The sequence below is a fragment of the Mustelus asterias genome, unplaced genomic scaffold (genome assembly GCF_964213995.1).
Source record: "Mustelus asterias unplaced genomic scaffold, sMusAst1.hap1.1 HAP1_SCAFFOLD_1228, whole genome shotgun sequence".
Taxonomy (NCBI): Eukaryota; Metazoa; Chordata; class Chondrichthyes; order Carcharhiniformes; family Triakidae; genus Mustelus; species Mustelus asterias.
Window position 1 is genome coordinate 32,447 of NW_027591173.1, and position 24,085 is coordinate 56,531.

The 24,085-nt window shown below is 45.0% G+C and overlaps 2 protein-coding genes across 3 annotated transcripts; both read left to right on the forward strand.

Moving 5' to 3' along the window:
• Positions 1-5,418: 5,418 nt before the first annotated feature.
• On the forward strand, positions 5,419-8,008 carry LOC144488032 (uncharacterized). Of its 2 annotated transcripts, none has more exons than XM_078206051.1 (2): positions 5,419-5,503; positions 7,022-8,008. In XM_078206051.1, the coding sequence occupies exon 2, from the start codon at positions 7,361-7,363 to the stop codon at positions 7,865-7,867; it is 507 nt and encodes a 168-aa protein (XP_078062177.1). In that variant the 5' UTR covers positions 5,419-5,503; positions 7,022-7,360; the 3' UTR covers positions 7,868-8,008. The 2 variants fall into 2 exon arrangements, with proteins under 2 accessions (XP_078062177.1, XP_078062179.1); XM_078206053.1 differs by lacking the exon at positions 5,419-5,503 and adding an exon at positions 5,699-5,727 and having other exon boundaries at positions 7,022-8,002.
• An 8,579-nt stretch (positions 8,009-16,587) lies between these two features.
• On the forward strand, positions 16,588-17,634 carry LOC144488034 (uncharacterized). Its single transcript, XM_078206055.1, has one exon. The coding sequence runs from the start codon at positions 16,588-16,590 to the stop codon at positions 17,632-17,634; it is 1,047 nt and encodes a 348-aa protein (XP_078062181.1).
• The last annotated feature ends 6,451 nt before the right edge of the window (positions 17,635-24,085 follow it).

Consider the following 24,085-nt stretch of genomic DNA (forward strand, 5'->3'; position numbering starts at 1 on the left):
CTCTGACCCGCACAAAGATGGACACCACTCAATATCAGAGATTTATAATATTGCTTCCTTAATTCCCTCACGAAAATGTCTTACACCGTATAAAACATCAATAAAACCTAAAGGACCAGATTATCCTTCTCATTCTGCAACCAAAACCAATTCAATGTTACTGGGTTTCTCCACAGATACTGCCAGACCTGCTGATGTTATCCATCATTTTCTGTTTTTATTTCACATTTCTGCAGTATTTTACATTCTGCCTCGAAGGGCTGATCCTTCCAACCAAGTTACAACGGACAGAACAATATAACATTGTGGCTTCCTCCAAGTATGAGAACTGAAGGGTGGACAATTTGCATGTATTAGTTAAAGTAAAGTTTATATTAGTCACAAGTCGGCTGAGATTAACACTGCAATGAAGTTACTGTGAAAATCCCCCAGTACTCACAGTCCGGCACCTGTTCGGGTGCACTGAGGGAGAATTTAGCATAGCCAATGCACCTAACCAGCACATCTATCGGACTGTGGGAGGAAACCGGCGCACTCGGAGGAAACCCACGCAGACACGGGGAGAACGTGCAGACTGCGCACAGACAGTGACCCAAGCTGGGTATCAAACCCAGGTCCCTGGCGCTGTGAGGCAGTAACGCTAACCACTGTGCCAAGGTTGATTAGAATCACAATATCACTGATGTAACCTAGTGATGCCAATGAAATAATGACAGTCATCTCATTGATGAGAGACAGTTTGATCTTCAATTAATTTGAAATAAGTTGTCATATGGAAAGAATACAGGTGTTGAATATAAATGAAGAGTTCAGTTTATTTTGCTCACTCTGACGAATCAGGCTGAACCTTCTACTGAGGACATACAAGGAGAAGATTTTGTCTTGTCATCCTGTTACTGACAAAGAACAAAGAGAACAAAGAACAGTACAGCACAGGAAACAGGCCCTTCGGCCCTCCAAGCCTGTGCCGCTCCTTGGTCCAACTAGACCAATCGTTTGTATCCCTCCATTCCCAGGCTGCTCATGTGACTATCCAGGTAAGTCTTAAACGATGTCAGCATGCCTGCCTCCACCACCCTACTTGGCAGCGCATTCCAGGTCCCCACCACCCTCTGTGTAAAAAACATCCCTCTAATATCTGAGTTATACTTCGCCCCTCTCAGCTTGAGCCCGTGACCCCTCGTGAACGTCACTTCTGATCTGGGAAAAAGCTTCCCACCGTTCACCCTATCTATCCCCTTCATAATCTTGTACACCTCTATTAGATCTCCCCTCATTCTCCGTCTTTCCAGGGAGAACAACCCCAGTTTACCCAATCTCTCCTCATAGCTAAGACCCTCCATACCAGGCAACATCCTGGTAAACCTTCTCTGCACTCTCTCTAACGCCTCCACGTCCTTCTGGTAGTGCGGCGACCAGAACTGGATGCAGTACTCCAAATGTGGCCTAACCAGCATTCTATACAGCTGCATCATCAGACTCCAGCTTTTATACTCTATACCCCGTCCTATAAAGGCAAGTATACCATATGCCTTCTTCACCACCTTCTCCACCTGTGTTGCCACCTTCAAGGATTTGTGGACTTGCACACCTAGGTCCCTCTGTGTTTCTATACTCCTGATGACTCTGCCATTTATTGTATAACTCCTCCCTACATTATTTCTTCCAAAATGCATCACTTCGCATTTATCCGGATTAAACTCCATCTGCCACCTCTCCGCCCAATTTTCCACCTATCTATATCCTGCTGTATTGCCCGACAATGCTCTTCGCTATCCGCAAGTCCAGCCATCTTGACATATTAAATAGAGCAGGAAAATACATGGGCATTGAATGGAATCTGACTTCTCCAACTGGACTCAATGGGAGCTGTCTTGAGAACACATTGTCTGGACACTATTTTCAATAAAATACTGGAACTCTGCATATCTCCCTGCACAGCACATTTCTCCATTCAGCTTGTTCCATTTTTGTACATGGTTCCCTCTGATTCCTGTCTCTGTGTCTCTCAGCCCGCAGTAATTTACCGTGCTGTCAGACAGCAGCTCGTGGATGGTTCCTCACTTTTCAAACTGTCGAATGATGCAGAAAATTAAGTCCCCATACCCTCTGCTCTAAAAACACTTCCATAATTAGGGATGCGGATGAAGAAGTTAGGAGCTTTATCCTGGACTTGATGGTACAGCACTAAGGAATATGAACGAGCTGTGCTCGAAAAACTCTAATTAATGGTAACTGAATCTCCCTCACACTGTGTCATTGTAACTGACTCCTGTGAGACACGGACACTAAAACTGATTTATTTTACATATTCTGATATATCCTGACCATTGATTAACTGTAAATAGCTACTGAACCTTGGGGAGGAAAGTGTGCAGGTGACTTTCTCCCTCTCTGATGCCCCACCATGACAGCAGCTCAGACTCCAGCTCAATAACCCTGAGCACAGATTCTGCCAGCTGCAGACACTCGCCACAGGTATGATTGTCCAGGTTTGCACAAACTCTCACATGCTGCAGTTCTAGCACACCACCTGCCCTGTGAAGAACATCAAACTCCTGTCCAGTTACAGGAGAAATAAAAAAAGGATTAACAACAGCATTCAACCCCTGCAGTTACACATGAACTCGCTGGTGTCTCAGCAGGTTGGATGACCGATTGAATCCCTTCCCACACTCTGAGCAGGTGAACGGCCTCTCCCCATTATGCGTGTGTTGGTGTGTCTGGAGATTGGATGATTGAGTGAACTGCTTCCCACACACACAGCACCTGAACATTCTTGCCCCAGTGTGAACTCGCTGGTGTTGAATAAGATGAGATGATTGTCTGAATCTCTTTTCACAGTGAGGACAGCTGAATGGTCTCTTGTCAGTGTGAACAAGCTGGTGTTTCATTAGATCCGGAGAGGTTTTAAAGCAATCCCCATAGTAAAAGCATTTATATGGTCTCTTGTCACTGTGAACTCTCTGGTGTGACCCTAGGCTGGATGACTTTGTGAATCCCTTCCCACATGTGGAGCAGATGAACGGTCTCTCTCCAGTGTGAGCACGTCGATGGGTTTCCAGCTGGGATGGGTAACTGAATCCCTTCCCACAGTCCCCACATTTCCATGGTTTATCCATGGTGTGGTACCCTTGTGTCTCTCCAGATTGGATGATCAGTTGAAGCCTCGTCCAAACATGGAATACGTGTATGGTTTCTCCCCGCTGGGAATGGTATGATTTTCTTTCAGGCTGTGTAACTGGTTAAAGCTCTTTCCACAGTCAGTTCACTGGAACACTCACTCGGGTGTGTGTGTCTCGGTGCTTTTCCAGTCACACCGATGCTTGAACTCTTTCCCCACAGGCAGAACAGAGAAACATTTCTCCTTCCACAGTGAAAGGTCGATGATATTTAGCTCTTGATTAATTCAGTGACTCTGACTGATTGCAAAGAAATGTTTTTCTGTCTTCAGATCATCTCCTACTAACTCCCTGTAAAAAGAATTGACGGTGTCAGTGTCACTCAGTCCAGGATAGAAATTCAGAACAGAAATATCTAGTTTCTGTGCAACATTCCCACCCTCTGTTCTTCCAAATATGTGATCCAATTAAACTAAAATAAGCTAAAATCAGCAACAAAGTCCTCACAAAAGGAAAGGGAATGTTCTTAACTAAACCAGAATGTTTTTTACAAACACATGAACAAGGAGCTGAAGTGGGCCATTCAGCCCCTCCACCATTTATTAAGACTGTGGCTGATTTGATAGTAACCTCAAATCTGCAAGATGCTTACCTCTGATAATCTATCACCCCCTTGCTTACCAAGAATCTATTCACCTCTGCCTTAAAAATATTCAAAGATTCTGCTTCCACTACTTTTTCAGAAAGAGAGTTTCAAAGACTCACAACCCTCTGAGTGAAAGAATTTCTCCTGACCTCTGGTTTAAACGGACGACTCCTTATTTTTAAACAGTGACCCCTAATTCTAAGTTCTCTCACAGGAGGAAGCAGCCTCTTCACAACCACCTTGACAAGACATCTCAGGATCTTATAATGGTTTAGTCAAGTCTCCTCTTGGTATTCTAAACTCCAGTGGATACAAGCCAAGTCTGTTCAACCTTTCCTTACAAGACAATACACCCATTGCTGCTATTAGTCTGTTAAACCTTCTCTGAACTGCTTCCAACATATTGACATCCTTCCTTTAATAAGGTAACCAATACTGTACACAATATTCTAAATGTGGTCTCACCAATGCCCTGCACAACTGAAGCATAACCTGGTTACTTTTGCAATCAACTCCCTCACAATAAATGGTAACATGCTATTAGCTTTCCTAATTACTTGCCCTGCCTGTATAAGGGCCTTCTGTGATTCATGCACTGTGACACAAAGGTCTCTCTGCACCTCAGAGCTCTGCAATCTCTCACCATTTAGATAAGTTTATCTTTTATTCTTTCTGCCAAAGTGGACATTTTACAGTTGCCCAATTCTACTCCATTTACCAGTTTTTTGCCCACTCACTTATCCTATGTGTATATTTTTGTAGTCTCCTTATGTCATATTTACGACTTATTTTCCTGCTTATAGTAGATTGGCCATGCTTAGTGTCCAAAGATATGTAGGTTAGGTAGTCTAACCATGATGAAATGTGTGGCATTATAGGGATAGGGCTGGTGGTGGGCCTGGGTAAGGTGCTCTTTTGGAGAGTCAGGGCAGACCTTATGGGCCAAATGGCCTCCTTCTCCACTGTACGGATTCAATGCTTCTATGGTTTATCTTGTGTGATCATCAAATTTGGCAATCATTGCTGCAATTCCTTCATCAAAGTCATTTCAATATATTGTAAACAGTTCAGTTCCCAGCAGTGATTCCTGTGGCACACCACTTGCCAAAAGGGCCACCTAGATTTCCCTCAGTGTACCTGAACAGGCGCCGGTGTGTGACAGTAACTTCATTGCCGTGTTAATTTACCCTACTTGCGGCACTAATAAATAAACTTTAAACGTTAATGATCCACAAACTCCTCTGGGCAGCACAGTGGTTAGCACTGTTGCCTCACAGCGCCAGGGACCCCGGGTGCTTTCCCAGCTTGGGTCACTGTCTGTGTGGAGTTTGCACGTTCTCCCCGTGCCTGCGTGGGTTTCCTCCGGGTGCTTCTGTTTCCTCCCACAATCCGAAAGACGTGCTGGTTAGGTGTATTGGCCATGCTAAATTCTCCCTCAGTGTACCTGAACAAGCGCCGGAGTGTGGCAACTGGGGGATTTTCACAGTAACTTCATTGCAGTGTTAATGTAAGCCTACTTGCGACACTAATAAATAAACGTTGAAACTTTCTATTGGTTCCTGTGACTCTGCGGGAACTGGGACCTCATTGGAAACAGACACTAAAGCCCCGCCCTCTATTGCGTCACCAAGGGGGGCACGCATGCGCGCCATTCCCCGTTGGAACAAGATGGCGGCCGTTAACTACGCCTTTGTCCCGGGAAACAGACACGGAGCTGCAGACACGGGACCTTCAGGTCAGTATTTGGGGTTTGAGGCTTTCACCACGTGTTTCGAAACATTCCCCGTTCCACGGTTGGCACTATCACTCCCTCTCGGTCACCATATTCTTACCCGTTTGGAGATACGACGAACAACAAACACTCCGTTGGCCATTGCTGCGCATGCTCCGAATACAGAGCGCTATTGCGTTTGCGCACTGCCCTGGATAGGGGACATCCACCGCCGCGGAGAACTCTGGGTAAAGTACCCACCATCTACTGTCCAAATTAATTTTTCTGCTATGATGTGGGGATTAGGGCGGCGAGGCAAATAAATGAAGTTAGGAACCAAATAAAATGAAAATCCAAGTGCACAGATCCTCCATAGAAAGAAGGAAAGTGCGAATTGGTGGAGAATCAAGAGTTCACAAAGCAGTGGCAAGAACTGCAGAAACCAACCCCTGCAATCACATAGGAACTGACCAAGTGAATCCTATCAGTGAGTAATTGTATGACCTCGTGTATGACTTAGATCATATATTTTAGTCATGTTAGCACACTAATAAAACTGAATTACTGGAAACAGGCTGCAGCTCTTTTCATTTTCATTTACTACAGTATGCAGGTGTCACTGGCATCTATTATCATTGCTGAATACTTTTGAGAAGGTGATGATAATCTGTCTTCCCTAACCACAGCAGCCCATGGAGGTTTCGGATGGTTTCTGGGTCCCCAGAATATTAGCCTGGGCCTTTGGATTACTAGTCCTGTGATATTACCACTGTGTCACCATCTTCCATCACAAAAAATACTCATTTTAGCATTTCCTGCTATTGAGGCAATTTTGTATCCAAAATGTAACTTGCTCATGGATCTCTTGAGATTTGATGTTTCTGCCCAGTCTGCCATGTGGGAACACTGTAGATGTGGATAGAATGTTTCCTTGTGTGGGAGAATGGGTGGCACAGTGGTTAGCACTGCTGCCTGACAGCGTCGGAGACCTGGGTTCAATTCCCAGCTTGGGGCACTGCCTGTTCGGAGTCTGCACATTCTCCGTGGGTTTCCTCCCACAGTCCAAAAGACGTGCTGGTTAGGTGCATTGGCCATGCTAACTTCTCCCTCAGTGTATCCGAACCGTGGTTAGAGTGTGGCGAGGCGGGGATTTTCACAGTAACTTAATTGCAGTGTTAATGTAAGCCTACTTGTGACACTAGTAAATAAATAAGTAGAATCATCCAAAATGAGGGGCCAGAAATGTAAGATAGTCACAGACAAATCCAATAGGGGAAATAAGGAGAAATGTGTTGATCAGAGCAGCTACAATGTGGAACTCGCTACTACAGGAAATAGTTGTGGCAAAAAACCTTTCAAAATGAAACAAAATGAGTGGATAAGAGGGAAAAGAATAGAATGAGAAAGTGAAAGACTGAGCTGAGGGAGGTGGAATGGAAGGAGATGCTTGTGGAGTATCAACAACAGCAGAGACTGACTGGGCCAAATGGCCAGTTTCTGTTATGTATATTCTGTGTAATTCCATATAAACTGTTTCCACAGGATGTTCGAAGAGGAGGATTTACAGATAGGAAAAAAAATAATTTTTAAGATCTTCAGAGTGACACAATTCATCAGGACCTGAATATCATCGGCTGTTCAATGTGGAAGGAAAAATGCTTTTCTGTTCAAACATCAGTGTGACTGGAAAAGCACCGAGACACACACACACCCGAGTGAGAGTGTTCCAGTGAACTGACTGTGGAAAGAGCTTTAACCAATTACACAGCCTGAAAAAAACATCACACCATTCGCAGCGAGGAGAAACTGTACACGTGGTTTATGTGTGGTTGAGGCTTCAACTGATCATCCAACCTGGAGAGAGACAATGACACTGGCACCATGGAGAAACCATGGAAATGTGGGGACTGTGGGAAGGGATTCAAATACCAATCTCGGCTGGAATATCATCGACACACTCACACTGGGGAGAGACCGTTCCTCTGCTCCATGTGCGGGAAGGGATTCACTCGGTCATCCGACCTTCTGAGACACCAAACCACTCACAATGAGGAAAGACCATTCACCTGCTCCACGTGTGAGAAGGCATTCATTCAATCATCCGATCTCAGGATACACCAGCGAGTTCACACTGGAGAGAGGCCATTCACCTGCTCTGACTGTGGGAAGAGATTCAGTCAGTCAGCCCACCTGCTGGCACACCAGCGAGTTCACACTGGGGAAAAGCCGTTCACCTGCTCTGAGTGTGGGAAAGCATTCATCCATTCATCCCACCTGTTGAGACACCAGCGAGTTCACACTGGGGAGAAGTTGTTTAACTGCTCCATGTGTGGGAAGGGATTCACTCAGTCACCCCATCTGGTGAGACACCAGCGGCTTCACAAATGACTGCAGGGATTAGATTCTGCTGTTAATCACATCCAGAACTGAACCATGTTCATTCTGACAGTTAGTGTTTCCTTCTGCTGAAAATAATTTAACTGAAGTTTTATATTCTGGTTATATGTCCAATAAACCAGCTTTGTTTTGAACCTATTGTTTTAGATTTTTATCTTTCCCACCCAAGTGTTTAACATCACCTGTCTGGGGCTCAAAAAGGACAATCTGGGGGAGGATCGTACGGCAGGAACGGAACTTCAGGCTGGACACAGTCCAGGAACACGGTGACCATCCACATTTTGTCCCTGTTGAATAAAATCAAACACAGCGTTTATTCTCCATCCAGTTATCTGACCTTTTCTATTTGTACAGCTTACACTGATCTCCCTGGTAACAGTTATTGTGCTTCCTTCCCTCATTTCCAATTAGTTATTATAAAATCTGTTTCTTCCAATCTATCTGGAACATCAGGTGGACCTTCCCAAGTGGAATTGAGACAGAGGTGAGATCAGCCATGATCAGATTGAATGGTGGAGCAGGCTTGAGGGGCTGAATTGCCGACTCCTGTTCCTAGTTCTTACGTTTTTCAGTTAACTATCATCACTGTCCCTGTGAGGGAATGTTTCTATCCTGGACTCGCTGTGATGGATTTTGGAAACTCCTTTCAAATGGACTTAGAGGGGGAGGATTTACACATCGTAAACCTAAACTAAGAAAAATATTTGTCTTTGATCAATCTTTAACTTTGGACATTTTTTTCACAGGACTTCAGAAGCTCAGTGGTGGAAGGCAAAAAACTCAAACAAAACATCGCAGCAGCATCTGACGCTATCACCTAAATAATTGTAATCCGAATATTATTGTAAGTTGAACATGGAAGGGGAAAGCACGGTTAACAGTGGGGAGAAACCATACACGTGTTCTGTGAGTGGACAAGGATCCAGCCCATCACCTGGCCTGTCAAGACACCAGCACAGTCAAGCTGGGGGAAACCATGGAAATGTGGGGACTGTGGGAAGGGATTCATTTGTTCATTCCCCCCCGAAACACCTGCTGAAACACAAGTGGGCTCACACTGGGGAGAGGCCTTCTTCCTGCCATAAGTGTGCGAAGGGATTTACTACCTCATCCATCTTGTTGACACACCAGTGTGTTCACACAGGGGAGAGGTCATTCACATGCCCTGAGTGTGGGAAGGAATTCACTCGTTCATCTATCCTGCTGAATCACCAGCGAGTTCACACTGGGGAGAGAGCTTTTACCTACCTGCTCTGAGTGTAGAAAAAGATTCACTGATTCATCCAACCTGCTGAAACACCAGCGAATTCACAATGGGGAGAGGCTGTTTATCTGTTCTGAGTGTGGGAAGGGATTCACTCAGTCATCTATCCTGCTGAAACACCCAGCGAGGTTCACACTGGGGAGAGACCGTTAACCTGCTCTGTGTGTGGGAAGGAATTTACTCCATTATCTCAGCTGCTGAAACACCAGCAAGTTCATGAGTGACTGGATTTGCTGTTAATCACACGCAGGACTGAACCGTTCTCATTGGCACCTGTTTCTGCTGATGTTAATCAGCCCCAGCCCAGTTGTAGAGCTTATGTTGTGGGTTAAAAGTCAAATAAACCGGCGATGTGTGAAATACGGTTTGATGAATGTTTATAATTTCTCTGACACAGGTTAGTTCCTTTTGAAGAGCTCCCCTCCTCCACTGTCTCCTCCATCGTCACCTCAACAGCAAGTATGAGGACTCATGGAGCTTCTTTGTCACTTAGTCAGGGATTCTGCTGTAATTGCTGCTGTTAATCACATCCAGGACTGAACCATGTTCATTCTGACAGTCCCTATAACTGGAATGGAGACTGTCAAGTAACTGAGCTTTGTTTAAACCTATTGTATATTTTTGTCTTTCCCACCTGAGTGTTTAACATCACTTGATTGGAACTCAGAAAGGGTAATCTAGGGGAGGATCATATGGCAGGAAGAGAACTTCAACCTGGACACAGTCCTTCAGGGTCACACTGAGAGGGACAAACAGCACTTTGGTCTTTCTAGAAAACCATAAGACATCGGAGCATTAGGCCACTCAGCCCATCGATTCTGCTCTGCCATTCAATCATGGTTGAAACTTTTCTCATCCTCATTCGCCTGCCTTTTCCCCATAACCCCTGATCCCCTAATTAATCAAGAACCTATCTATCTCTGTTCTAAAGACACTCAATGACCCGGCCTCCACAGCCTTCTGCGCTAAAGAGTTCCACAGATTCACCACTCTCTGGCTGAAGAAAGAAGGGCATGGACAGGGTGCACTGGGAGCAGCTGTTCCTCTTAGTTGAAGAGTCAGTTATGAGGGGACACAAGATAAAAGCACAGTCAAGCTGGGGGAAACCATGGAAATGTGGGGACTGTGGGAAGTGATTCATTTGTTCATTCCACCCCCCCTCCCCCTTCCCCCCCCCCCCCCCCCCCCCACCCCCCCGGCTGAAGCACAAGTGGGCTCACCCTCCACTTTATCTTTATCTCACCTCTCTTCACTGACAGCAAAATCTCCATGTGGGTTAATCCTGAGGTGCGTGAGAAATGTGTCCAGCCGCTCTCTTCCATGACTCTGAGCTCCTGGACACGGAACAGAAACTCCTTTACAATGTGTTTTAGAGTCAGGAAGAACAACAGTGAATAATGGAAACGGGCTGTCAAATCAGAGATTGGTGTAAAATTGGGATCTGTTCCTGACTGAGTAAAATGGCAGGTTTAAGTTTCAAAATGTTAGTGTAACATTTGTGAATCTACCAATGTAAGGTCATGGTAACAGAATCACAGATTACTACAGTGCAGAAGATGCCCTTTGGCCCATCGAGTCTGCACTGATGCATGAAAGGCCCTGACCTGCCCACCTAATCCCACTTGCCAGCACTTGGCCCATGTTATGAATGTTATGGCGTGCCAGGTACTCATGCAGGTACTTTTTGAAGGATGTGAGGCATCCCGCCTCCACCCCCTCTCAGGCAGTGCATTCCAGACTGTCACCACCCTCTGGGTAAAGTTTTTCCTCAAATCCCCCCTAAACCTCCAACCCCCCACTTTTATCTTGTGTCCCCTTGTAACTGACTGTTCAACTAAGGGGAACAGTTGCTCCCTCTGCACCCTGTCCATGCCCCTCATAATCTTCAACACATCAAGTTACATTTCTATATGGAACCTTTAACCATTTCTCCCCTTCCATTGACTTCAATGTGATGGAAGCTGACTGTTAGAATGTCAACATATAAAATATATTTACAAATGATTGGACAGTTTCTTACATTTGGGATCTTTCTCTGTTTTGTGCACTTGAGGTGATAGATAACAGACTTTCTCATGTGACTATCTAGCAGGAATATTAGTTTTAAAGTTCTTTTTTATTAGTGTCACAAGTAGGCTTACATTAACACTGCAATGAAGTTACAGTGAAAATTCCCCAGTCGCCACACTCCAGCACCTATTCGGGTACACTGAAGGAGAATTTAGCATAGCCAATGCCCTAACCAGCACAAGAAAACCAGAACATCCAGAGAAAACCCACACAGGCACAGGGAGAATGTGCAGACTCCACATAGATAGTGACCCAAGTCAAGAATTGAACCCATGTCCCTGGTGCTGTGAGGCAGCAGTGCTAACTACTGTGCCACCGTGCCGTCCAAAATCAGTTGTGAAACACAAATAATCTGATTTTAAGGCTTCCTGGTGCAATAAACTGATCATGCTCTTCCCAGCTAACACCATTTCACACCCGCATCTGTTGGATTTTAATGTGATTGTCCAATGTAGAAACCTTGCATCTTTTAGCCACTTTGAATTCATACACGCCCTTCTCCCTCCACCCCCTTCTCCCTCCCCCCCCCTTCTCGCTCCCCCCCCCCCCCCACCCCACCTAAAGAGATTGTCTTTGAAATCAGTCGTTCCTGAATGATATAAAATTGTGTATAAAATTATGAAGGGCATAGATAGAGTGAACAGTGGGAAGCTTTTTCCCAGGTCGGAGGTGACGAACACAAGGGGTCACGGGTTCAAGGTGAGGGGGGCAAGGTTAAACACAGATGTCAGGGGGACGTATTTTACACAGAGGGTGGTGGGGGCCTGGAATGCACTGCCAAGCAAGGTGATTGAGGCGGACACGCTGGGATTGTTTAAGACTCATCTAGATAACCACATGAACAGACTGGGAATAGAGGGATACAAAAGAATGGTCTAGTGGGCACATGAGCAGCGCAGGCTTAGAGGGCCAAAGGGCCTGTTCCTGTGCTGTATTGTTCTTTGTTCTTTGATGACAATATAAGCTTCTCTCTAACCTGTCCAAAACCTCCTGTCAGTTCATTAATTGAAACCAGGGACTCTCTCCCTTTTTAACCTGTCGGCACGGTTATTCCTTTAATTTACCTCTTGAATTAAACAAAGAACGAAGAACAATACAGCACAGGAACAGGCCCTTCGGCCCTCCAAGCCCGTGCCGCTCCCTGGTCCAACTAGACCATTCTTTTGTATCCCTCCATTCCCACTCCGTTCATATGGCTCTCTAGATAAGTCTTAAATGTTCCCAGTGTGTCCGCCTCCACCACCTTGCCTGGCAGCGCATTCCAGGACCCCACCACCCTCTGTGTAAAATATATCCTTCTGATATCTGTGTTAAACCTCCCCCCCTTCACCTTGAACCTATGACCCCTCGTGAACGTCACCACCGACCTGGGGAAAAGCTTCCCACCGTTCACCCTATCTATGCCTTTCATAATTTTATACACCTCTATTAAGTCTCCCCTCATCCTCCGTCTTTCCAGGGAGAACAACCCCAGTTTACCCAATCTCTCCTCATAACTAAGCCCCTCCATACCAGGCAACATCCTGGTAAACCTCCTCTGTACTCTCTCCAAAGCCTCCACGTCCTTCTGGTAGTGTGGCGACCAGAACTGGACGCAGTACTCCAAATGCGGCCGAACCAACGTTCTATACATCTGCAACATCAGACCCCAACTTTTATACTCTATGCCCCGTCCTATAAAGGCAAGCATGCCATATGCCTTCTTCACCACCTTTTCCACCTGTGACGTCACCTTCAAGGATCTGTGGACTTGCACACCCAGGTCCCTCTGCGTATCTACACCCTTTATGGTTCTGCCATTTATCGTATAGCTCCTCCCTACATTATTTCTACCAAAATGCATCACTTCGCATTTATCAGAATTGAACGCCATCTGCCATTTCTTTGCCCAAATTTGCAGCCTATCTATATCCTTCTGTAGCTTCTGACAATGCTCCTCACTATCTGCAAGTCCTGCCAATTTTGTGTCGTCCGCAAACTTACTGATCACCCCAGTTACACCTTCTTCCAGATCGTTTATATAAATCACAAACAGCAGAGGTCCCAATACAGAGCCCTGCGGAACACCACTAGTCACAGGCCTCCAGCCGGAAAAAGACCCTTCCACTACCACCCTCTGTCTTCTGTGACCAAGCCAGTTCTCCACCCATCTAGCCACCTCCCTCTTTATCCCATGAGATCCAACCTTTTTCACCAGCCTACCATGAGGGACTTTGTCAAACGCTTTACTAAAGTCCATATAGACGACATCCACGGCCCTTCCCTCGACAACCATTCTGGTCACTTCTTCAAATAACTCCACCAGGCTAGTGAGGCATGACCTCCCTCTCACAAAATCATGCTGACTATCGGTAATGAGTTTATTCCTTTCTAAATGCGCATACATCCTATCTCTAAGAATCTTCTCCAACAACCTCCCCACCACGGACGTTAAGCTCACCGGTCTATAATTACCCGGGTTATCCTTCCTACCCTTCTTAAATAACGGGACCACATTAGCTATCCTCCAATCCTCTGGGACCTCACATGCGTCCAGTGACGAGACACTGTTTGTGAATTGTTTGATGTTCCCATATCTCAGTGACAAATATTGAGCTGTTTGCTCCACGCAGTAAGAAGTCTCACAACCCCAGGTTAAAGTCCAACAGGTTTATTTGGTCGCACAAGCCACTAGCTTTCGGAGCACTGCTCTTTCATCAGGTCAGTGGGAGTTCTGTTCACAAACAGGGCATATAAAGACACAAAATCAATTTACAAAATTTACAGCCTGCATACAATACGCATCTCTTTAACCTGTGCTTGACCCCCTCTCCACTCACATTGTCTGTACCTTTAAGACTTGATTACCTTAAAGACTCGCATTCCAACCATTATTTTGTAAATTGAGTTTGTGTCTGTAAATGCCCTGTTTGTGAACAGAACTCCCACTCACCTGATGAAGGAGCAGCGCTCCGAAAGCTTGTGGCTTGTGCTACCAAATAAACCTGTTGGACTTTAACCTGGTGTTGTGAGACTTCTTACTGTACTAATACATGTGACAATAATAAATCAAATTGTACGTTCAAATTGAAATTCTGTTCTCCAAGGGATGAGTTCAAAGATAAATAATTACTGCGCTTAATTCTTGAATTAATCCCTGCTGTCTGTGCTGAATGAACCCATCTCAGTGGTAAATGTTGATGTGTTTGCTCCGCACCCACAGGGCTCCATCTGTTTGCTCCACACCCACAGGGCTCCATCTGTTTGCTCCGCACCCACAGGGCTCCATCTGTTTGCTTCGCACCCACAGGGCTCCATCTGTTTGCTCCACACCCACAGGGCTCCATCTGTTTGCTCCGCACCCACAGGGCTCCATCTGTTTGCTTCGCACCCACAGGGCTCCATCTGTTTGCTCCACACCCACAGGGCTCCATCTGTTTGCTCCGCACCCACAGGGCTCCATCTGTTTGCTCCGCACCCACAGGGCTCCATCTGTTTGCTCCGCACCCACAGGGCTCCATCTGTTTGCTCCGCACCCACAGGGCTCCATCTGTTTGCTCCGCACCCACAGGGCTCCATCTGTTTGCTCCGCACCCACAGGGCTCCATCTGTTTGCTCCGCACCCACAGGGCTCCATCTGTTTGAAGCCACAAACAGAAAGGTCCAGTTTTCTCCTGGAGTTTGACACAAAGCAGCTTTCACAATGATGCAGAGTTTCAGCCAATGAGAGCGATCCGGAGTCAGCCCCGCCCCTCATTCACTCCGATTGGTTGGAGGACCAGCCGCTCCCGCTCAGTCCTCCAGCCCCGCCCCCTCTTCCTATTGGTCCGGAGCCGCCGTCAATCACAGTATGGAGTACATGCGCAGTGTGGATTAGCTTTGACCGATTCACAGACGGTGAGTTTGCGGCGTGGCCGGAGAGATAGAGTTGGCGGGTGGATGGAGAAGCTTCATAAGCACTTGTAATGGACCTGAAAGCAGCATAAGGTGCTAACGGTCCCGAATTTGTATCTCTGCGGCAACAGCTGCTCCGCGCCGCTTCGCTCGGTAACAAACCCGGGTTAACGGCCACCATCTTTGGGGCGATGTGCAGGAGTGCGCATGCTCGCTGCTTCCTGTCAGCAGGAGGAGAGAATGTTGTGAATTTCTCTCCGGGACTGACAGGGATGGACTTTGGAAACTCCTTTTACAGGGAGTTAGAAGGGGAGGATTTACACACAGAAAACTCAACCCAAGAGAAATATTTATCTCTTCTAAATTTCTGTCCTGGATTAACAGTGATTTTTGTTTTGTAATCTTGATTTACAGAATACGACAATTGGAAAATTCAAACCGAAGATCACATCACATCTGGCAGCCATCCCGTTCTTTAGAATCTGAATATCATCAGCTTTTGAATGTGAAAGGTCAAAGGTTTGTCTGCTCTGTCTGTTGGGAACGATTTCAGATTTCTGGGGTGGCACAGTGGTTAAGCATTACTGCAACACAACGCCAGAGACCCAGGTTCGATTCCAGCCTCGGGTGATTGTGTGGAGTTTGCATGTCCTCCCCCATATTTCCTCCCACAGTCTAAAGATGTGCAGATGAGGTGGGTGGCCAATAACTGGTGTGAAGATAATCCCAGAAACTATAGTCAGTTTAGACTTGGCGATAGGGAAAATTCCTGAAACAATAATTGAGGACAAATTTAATAGTCACCTGAGTAAATGTGGGTTAATAAGGAAAGCCAGCATGGATTTGTGAAGGGAACTAACCTGCTTAACCTGTTTTTTGATGAGGTTACAGACACCAGTGTTGAGGATAATGCTATTAATATGGTGAACATGGACTTCCAAAAGGCATTAGGTAAATTGCTGCACAACAGACTTAGGAACAAAGTTATGACTCGTGGAATGAAAGGGACAGTAACAACATTGACACAAAATTGTCCACGGGACAGGAAACTAATGAAATATTGGTTAATGGATGTTTGGGAGTTCTCAGGAGCTGGTGTTAACACCCTGCTCTTCCTAATGTTCACAAATGACCCAGACCTTGGTGTTCAGGAACAGTTTTGAAATTAGTGGGGACAGTCTTCTGTAGACCCAGACCGTGTGGCAGGTTCCCTTCTCCGAAGGATATCAGTGAATAAGTTGCATTTTTACAACAATCCAGCAGTTTTCATTGTCACTTTTTCCCAGTGACGGACGTACAAATGACCAGATTAATTCAGTTCAATTTCACAAACTGCCTGTGTTTTTATGAGTTCTCTCTCACTCCCTTTTTTTCTGTTTTGAAACAGTTATACAGGGTTTTAGAAGAGCAGGATTTGCAGTCGGGAAATTGAAACGAAACATCACATCACAACCTGGTGGAGTTTTCCAATGTATCGTAACCTGAATATCATTTGATTTTGAACATGGAAGGAACAAGCACCGTTCACAGTGGGGAAAATCCATACACGTGTTCTGTGTGTGGACGAGGCTTCAGCCAATCATCTGACCTGTTGAAACACAAATGCAGTCAATCCAGGAAGAAACCGTGGAAATGCAGGGATTGTGGGAAGGGATTCAAATCCCCGTCTGACCTGGAAAGTCATTGGCTCAGTCACACTGGGGAGAAACCGTTCACGTGCTTCAAATGTGGGAAGGGATTCACTCGTCAATCCTACCTTCTGACACATCAGCGACTTCACACTGGGGAAAGGCCGTTCACCTGTTCTGTGTGTGGGAAGGGATTCATTCAGTCATCTTCCCTGTTGAATCACCAGCGAGTTCACACTGAGGAGAGACCAATTAAATGCTCAGACTGTGGGAAGTGTTACAAATGTTCTGGGGAACAGGTGCGCCATCAACGTGTTCACAGCAATGAGAGGCCATTCACCTGTTCCTTGTGTGGGAAAGGATTTACTCAGCAATACAAACTGCTGACACACCAGCGAGTTCACACTGATGAGAGACCTTTTACATGTCCAGACTGTGGAAAACACTTTAAAAGTTCCCAGGACTTGATGCAGCATCAACTTGTTCACACTGATGAGAGACCGTTCAGATGCTCTCACTGTGGGTCTGCATTCAAGCGATCGTCTCACCTCACTGTACACCAGCAAATTCACACTGGGGAGAGGCTGTTCACCTGCCCTGAGTGTAGCAAAGGGTTTACTCAGTCATCCGTCCTTCTGACACACCAGTGTGTTCAAACTGGGGGGAGACCATTCATCTGCTCTGAGTGTGGGAAGGGTTTCCCTTCCTCATCCAAACTTCTGATGCACCAGCACGTGCACACTGGGGAGAGACCGTTCACCTGCTCTGTGTGTGGGAAGGGTTTCACTCAGTCATCGAACCTGCTGACACACCAGCGAGTTCACACTGGGGAGAGGCCGTTCACATGTGCTGAATGTGGGAAGGGATTTGCTTATTTTTCTGTACTGATGAGACACCAACAAGCTCACAAACAACGACAATGATTGAATTTTGCTGTCAATGACATCCAGGATTATGTTCGTTGGGGTCTATTGGATGATGTCAATACATTCCAGCCAGTTGTTTGGGCTAATATTGTGGATAAAGGTCAAATAAATCAGTTTCATGTTACTATTTTTATATTGAACACACTGTGTTGCATCTATTTAATGTCTCTAACTCACTTAAGTTAGATAAATCGCCGGGACCGGATGGGATGTACCCCAGGTTACTGTGGGAGGTGAGGAAGAGATTGCTGATCCTCTGGCGATGATCTTTGCGTCATCAATGGAGACGGGAGAGGTTCCGGTGGATTGGAGGATGGCGGATGTGGTTCCGTTATTCAAGAAAGGGAGAAGAAATTGCCCAGGAAATTATAGACCAGTGAGTCTAACCTCAGTGGTAGGTAAGTTGATGGAGAAGATCCTGAGAGGCAGGATTTATGAACATTTGGAAAGGAATAGTATGATCAGAAGTAGCCAGCACGGCTTTGTCCGAGGCAGATCATCCCTTACGAGTCTGATTGAGTTTTTTTAAGATGTGACTAGACACTTAGACGGCGGAAGAGCGGTAAATGTGGTTTATATGGATTTCAGTAAGGTGTTTGATAAGGTGCCCCATGCAAGGCTTATGGAGAAAGTGAAGGGGCAAGGGATACAAGGGGATGTTGCTTTGTGTATTCAGAACTGGCTTGCTCACAGAAGGCAAAGGGTGGTTCTAGATGGGTCTTTTTCAGAGTGGAGGTCGGTCACCAGTGGGGTGCCCCAGGGATCTGTTCTGGGACCCTTGCTCTTTGTGATTTTTATAAATGACCTGGATGAGGAAGTGGAAGAATGGGTTGGCAAGTTTGCTGATGACACAAAAGTTGGAGGTGTTGTGGATAGTGTAGAGGGATGTCAACAGTTGCAACGAGACATAGATAAGATGCAAGACTGGGCAGAGAAATGGCAGATGGACTTCAACCCAGATAAGTGAGTGGTGGGTCATTTTGGTCGGTCGAATAGGATGGAAGAATATAATATTAAGGGTAAGACGCTTGGCAGTGTGGAAGAACAGAGGGATCTTGGGGTCCGGGTTCATAGGACGCTCAAAGCAGCGTCACAGGTAGAGGCTGTGGTTAAGAAGGCGTATGGAATACTGGCCTTCATCAATAGAGGAATTGAGTTTAGAAATCGGGAGATAATGCTGCAGCTGTATAGGATCCTGGTCAGACCCCAACTGGAGTACTGTGCCCAGTTCTGGTCGCCTCATTACAGAAAGGATGTGGAAGCCATAGAACGGGTGCAGAGGAGATTTACGAGGATGTTGCCAGGATTAAGTGGTATGCCTTTTGAGGATAGGTTGAGAGAGCTAGGTCTTTTCTCCTTGGAGAGGCGAAGGATGAGAGGTGACCTGATAGAGGTGTATAAGATGTTGAGGGGTATTGATAGAATGGATTCTCAGATGCTTTTACCCAGGGCTGAAATGGTTGTCATGAGAGGCCACAGGTTTAGGGTGCTGGGGAGTAGGTACAGAGGAGATGTTCGGGGTAAGTGTTTCACTCAGAGGGTGGTGGGTGCGTGGAATCGGCTGCCGGTGGTGATGGTGGAGGTGGATTCGATTGAGTCTTTTAAGAAACTTTTGGATAGGTTCATGGAGGTTAGTAAGAAAGAGGGTTATAGATGAGCCTAGAAGGTAAGGAAATTGTTCGGCACAACTTGTGGGCCGAAGGGCCTGTTTGTGCTGTAGCTTTTCTATGTTCTATGTTCACTTTGGATCCTTTTGAAGGGCTCTCCCTCTCCTTTGTCTTCTCCATCCTCACCTCCAACAACAAGTGTGAGGAGCGCATGGAGCTTCTTTGTCACTGTTGTAGGTAAAAAACCTCTGACACTATTTGTGGTTCAAAATGCAGTGTTTATTTTCACAATTGTGGGAGAAGTGAGGTTCCTAACAGTGGACCCCCAGCCTTCTCATCGAACACAAGTAAGAACAGAATTTATATATGTCCCGGGCCCCGCCCTCATTACATTGCAATTCTCTAAGATGTCTGTCATTGTTCATGGTGAGATTCTTGTTGCATCAGCAGTATCTTCCTCTGCGTAGTTTGTTCGATCTCCAAGGCCACGATTGTTCGTCATTTATATCCTTGAAACAACATCACAGGTTTTGCACAAACAAGTTAACTAATCTACATACAAGTTTGTATAATACTTTATATCAGGATAAGATGAATAACGTATGATGAATATATATATGAATCTATGGTGATTCAAAGACAGACGGCATACATGTCAACTCCATCGTGTTAAACAAAGGTACATAAAAATGGAGACTGTTTAGCTTATTTCGAGCTGGGTTAATCGCATTTCTTAATAACAAGAATAGCTGTTCCTCTTATCTGGTACAGACATGAAAAACACCGAACTCTGACGAAAACATGAACTCTGCAGTCTTCTCAACAAAATCACAGAGTTTGGGTCTTAATCCTTAAGTGTGACAAAGTTCATTAACCCATTCCCGACTTCAGTCACTAAGATTGAGGGGAGGTGATGGCCTAGTGGTATTAACACTAGACGGTTAATCCAAAAACTCAGCTAATGTTCTGGGTACCAGGTTTCAATCCCACCAGGGCAGATGGTGAAATTTGAATTCAATAAAACATATCTGGAATTAAGAATTTACTGATGACCGTGAAACAATTGTCGTAAAAACCCATCTGGTTTAATGATGTCCTTTAGGGAAGGAAATCTGCCGTCCTTGCCTGGTCTGGCCTACATGGGACTCCAGAGCCACAGCAATGTGGTTGACTCTAAAATGGCCGAGCAAGCCACTCAGTTGTTCAAGAAGGCAGCTCACCACCACCTTCTCAAGGGCAACTTGCAATAAATGCTGGCCATGCAACAACATCCATGTCCCATAGATGAAATTTAAAAAGCTGCCTCTGTTGCTTCCCTTCCTCCCACGAGTCCATCCTTGACCCCAGTGTCTTTGTTCCCCTCCTGCCCATCTCTCATTACAACTTCCAAAATCCCTGTCGTCTCCCAAATCTCTGCCCATATGTCCTGAAATTCCCTGTGTGAATCCCTCCGATTACATTTGTCTTTCGCACAGTATTAAACCAGCTCTTACCAAAGTCTCAAATTACTGTGTGAATATGACTGAGGTAAGCTATCTGTCACTGTGCTTCTCAGCCAGTCTGCAGTTATTGACACCATTGACCAAACCATCTTCCTCCAGTGCCTCTCCATTGTTGTGCAGCTGGGTGGGACTGCACACTTCGGATTAATTTCTTATCTGATTGTAGTCAGAGAATCACCGGCAGCCACTGTGATTATTACAGACAGAGAGCAAGTGAATAGAGGGAGCAAAGTAAATGGGGAAAAGAGACGGTGAGAGTGAATGGGATGGAAGTTCGTAAACTGAGACAAAGAGAAACAGATTGAGACAGAAAATGGGGTCAACATTGTTCCAAAGAGAAGAGATTAATGCTTTTCAAACCTTCCTGATCATTATAACTTATCAATTTCTGTAAAATATTTTGAGTGAATGGAACAAGGCCTGGATATGAGATTCTGAAACTCCCTCCCTAACTGTCCAGATTAAAGGTGTTTGTTCAGGTCTGTCTCTCCAAACAAGGTTTTGGCCATCCATCCTAATATTGTGCTCTGTGACCCAGTATTTCTAGTTGCTGATCTATCAGTAATGGACTTGCTGCCGTCTGGAACAAAACTGTTTTCACCACTAAGGCTCCGCTGTGATGTAATAGTCTCTATGACATCATCACAGCAGGACTGGATGACATCATCAGAGTCCATTGTTTCTGAATGATCCACATCAATAACAACAGGAAATACTCATCAAGCTGAGCACATTATCTAGGCTGACACTGCAGTCTGACATTGAGGGACTGCTGCACTCTGACACACACTGCCCTTCACATGGAGCTTGTGGAGGCTCTGGCCACAATCTTCCAATCCTTCTCATAGAGTTGTGGTGCAAAAAGGCTGAGAGATTGGAAATGTTACATCCCTGTTCAAAAAATTACAGAACAATCATCTTAACATCAGCGGTGGAGAAAAATGAAACCAATAATCTGGGGCACAATCAACTGGTACTTGGAAAAGTGTGGATTCTTATTGTCAGCATTTTCTGTTTTAATGCTGAAAACTTCCCTGGATCTCAAGGCTGAGAAAGACATTCTGGAATGTCATCCCCCCCCCATTCCTCTCTCTATCCCTCCTCCCATCCCTCCCTACAACAAGAACCATTCACTCTGCACCGCAGTTTCACCCTCATTCCCCCAGTTTGTATTCCAGCCTTTACCACACCCACTCTGCTCCCAGATACTTCACACCATTAGATATTAAAATTCAAACTTTATAATCTCTACAATTTAATATTTGTTCAGACAGCAGACAAATCATCAATTCCACTCCCACCCTGAGCTATGGGGATATATTTATACATTATTTCATTTCACAATAAAACTCACACACTGAATTTCAGATTTGCTTCTGTTGTTTTAATTTGCCCAGCAGATTATTTGGAGTGAGACTGACATCAACCCTTCATGGTCTCAGTCTGTCTCTGTGTTTGTGAGAGTGTCTGAGATAGTGTGTGTGTCTGAACGTGTGTATGTATGAGTGTGTATCTGTGTGTGCTGTGTGTGTGTTTGTGTGAGATTATAGAAAGATAGAAACTAGAAGCAGGAGTAAGCCATTCGGCCCTTCGAGCCTGCTCCGCCATTCATTTTGATCATGGCTGATCATCGAATTCAATATTCTGATCCCCCTTCTTCCCACACCTTTAGCCCCAAGAGCTATATCTAATTTATTCTTGGAATCATATGTATGTGTCTGCATTTTTCTGAGTATTTGTGTGTCTATGAGTTTGTCTGTATTTGTTTCCGAGATTGATATCAGTTATGAGAATAGATTCGTCTGCATTAAAATATATTAAAATAAGAATAATAGGAATAAGAAAAATACAGCAGCACAATCCTCCAACAGGATCCTTCAGTCATCTGAGAATTCAGTGATTTCCCAGGCAGAGGCCGTTTACCTCACATCGCCACAAGAGGGAGCTCCCTCGCTGTATTTGTGTGTTCACTGCAGCAGGAGCGGGTTCCATTTCACAGTGAAATGTAACAGAGCAGAAATCCAGGAGAACTGGATTAATTGTTAGATTACACAGTGATATGTTACAGAGCAGAAATCCAGGGGAACTGGATTAATTGTTGGATTACACAGTGATATGTAACAGAGCAGGAATCCAGGAGAACTGGATTAATTGTTAGATTACACAGTGATATGTTACAGAGCAGGAATCCAGGGGAACTGGATTAATTGTTGGATTACACAGTGATATGTTACAGAGCAGGAATCCAGGGGAACTGGATTAATTGTTAGATTACACAGTGATATGTTACAGAGCAGAAATCCAGGAGAACTGGATTAATTGTTGGATTACACAGTGATATGTTACAGAGCAGTAATCCAGGGGAACTGGATTAATTGTTGGATTACACAGTGATATGTTACAGAGCAGTAATCCAGGGGAACTGGATTAATTGTTAGATTACACAGTGATATGTAACAGAGCAGAAATCCAGGGGAACTGGATTAATTGTTGGATTACACAGTGATATGTTACAGAGCAGAAATCCAGGAGAACTGGATTAATTGTTGGATTTCACAGTGATATGTTACAGAGCAGAAATCCAGGGGAACTGGATTAATTGTTGGATTACACAGTGATATGTTACAGAGCAGTAATCCAGGGGAACTGGATTAATTGTTGGATTACACAGTGATATGTTACAGAGCAGTAATCCAGGGGAACTGGAGTAATTGTTGGATTTCACAGTGATATGTTACAGAGCAGAAATCCAGGAGAACTGGATTAATTGTTGGATTACACAGTGATATGTTACAGAGCAGTAATCCAGGGGAACTGGATTAATTGTTAGATTACACAGTGATATGTTACAGAGCAGTAATCCAGGGGAACTGGATTAATTGTTAGATTACACAGTGATATGTTACAGAGCAGTAATCCAGGGGAACTGGATTAATTGTTGGATTACACAGTGATATGTTACAGAGCAGTAATCCAGGGAACTGGATTAATTGTTGGATTACACAGTGATATGTTACAGAGCAGTAATCCAGGGGAACTGGATTAATTGTTAGATTACACAGTGATATGTAACAGAGCAGTAATCCAGGGGAACTGGAGTAATTGTTGGATTACACAGTGATATGTTACAGAGCAGTAATCCAGGAGAACTGGATTAATTGTTGGATTACACAGTGATATGTTACAGAGCAGTAATCCAGGAGAACTGGATTAATTGTTGGATTACACAGTGATATGTTACAGAGCAGTAATCCAGGGGAACTGGAGTAATTGTTGGATTACACAGTGATATGTTACAGAGCAGAAATCCAGGAGAACTGGATTAATTGTTGGATTACA

What these genes read in the sequence shown, in the direction of transcription:
- LOC144488032 (XM_078206051.1), top strand. Translation starts at nt 7,361, where the DNA reads ATGGAGAAACCATGGAAATGTGGGGACTGTGGGAAGGGATTCAAATAC.
- LOC144488034 (XM_078206055.1), top strand. Translation starts at nt 16,588, where the DNA reads ATGGAAGGAACAAGCACCGTTCACAGTGGGGAAAATCCATACACGTGT.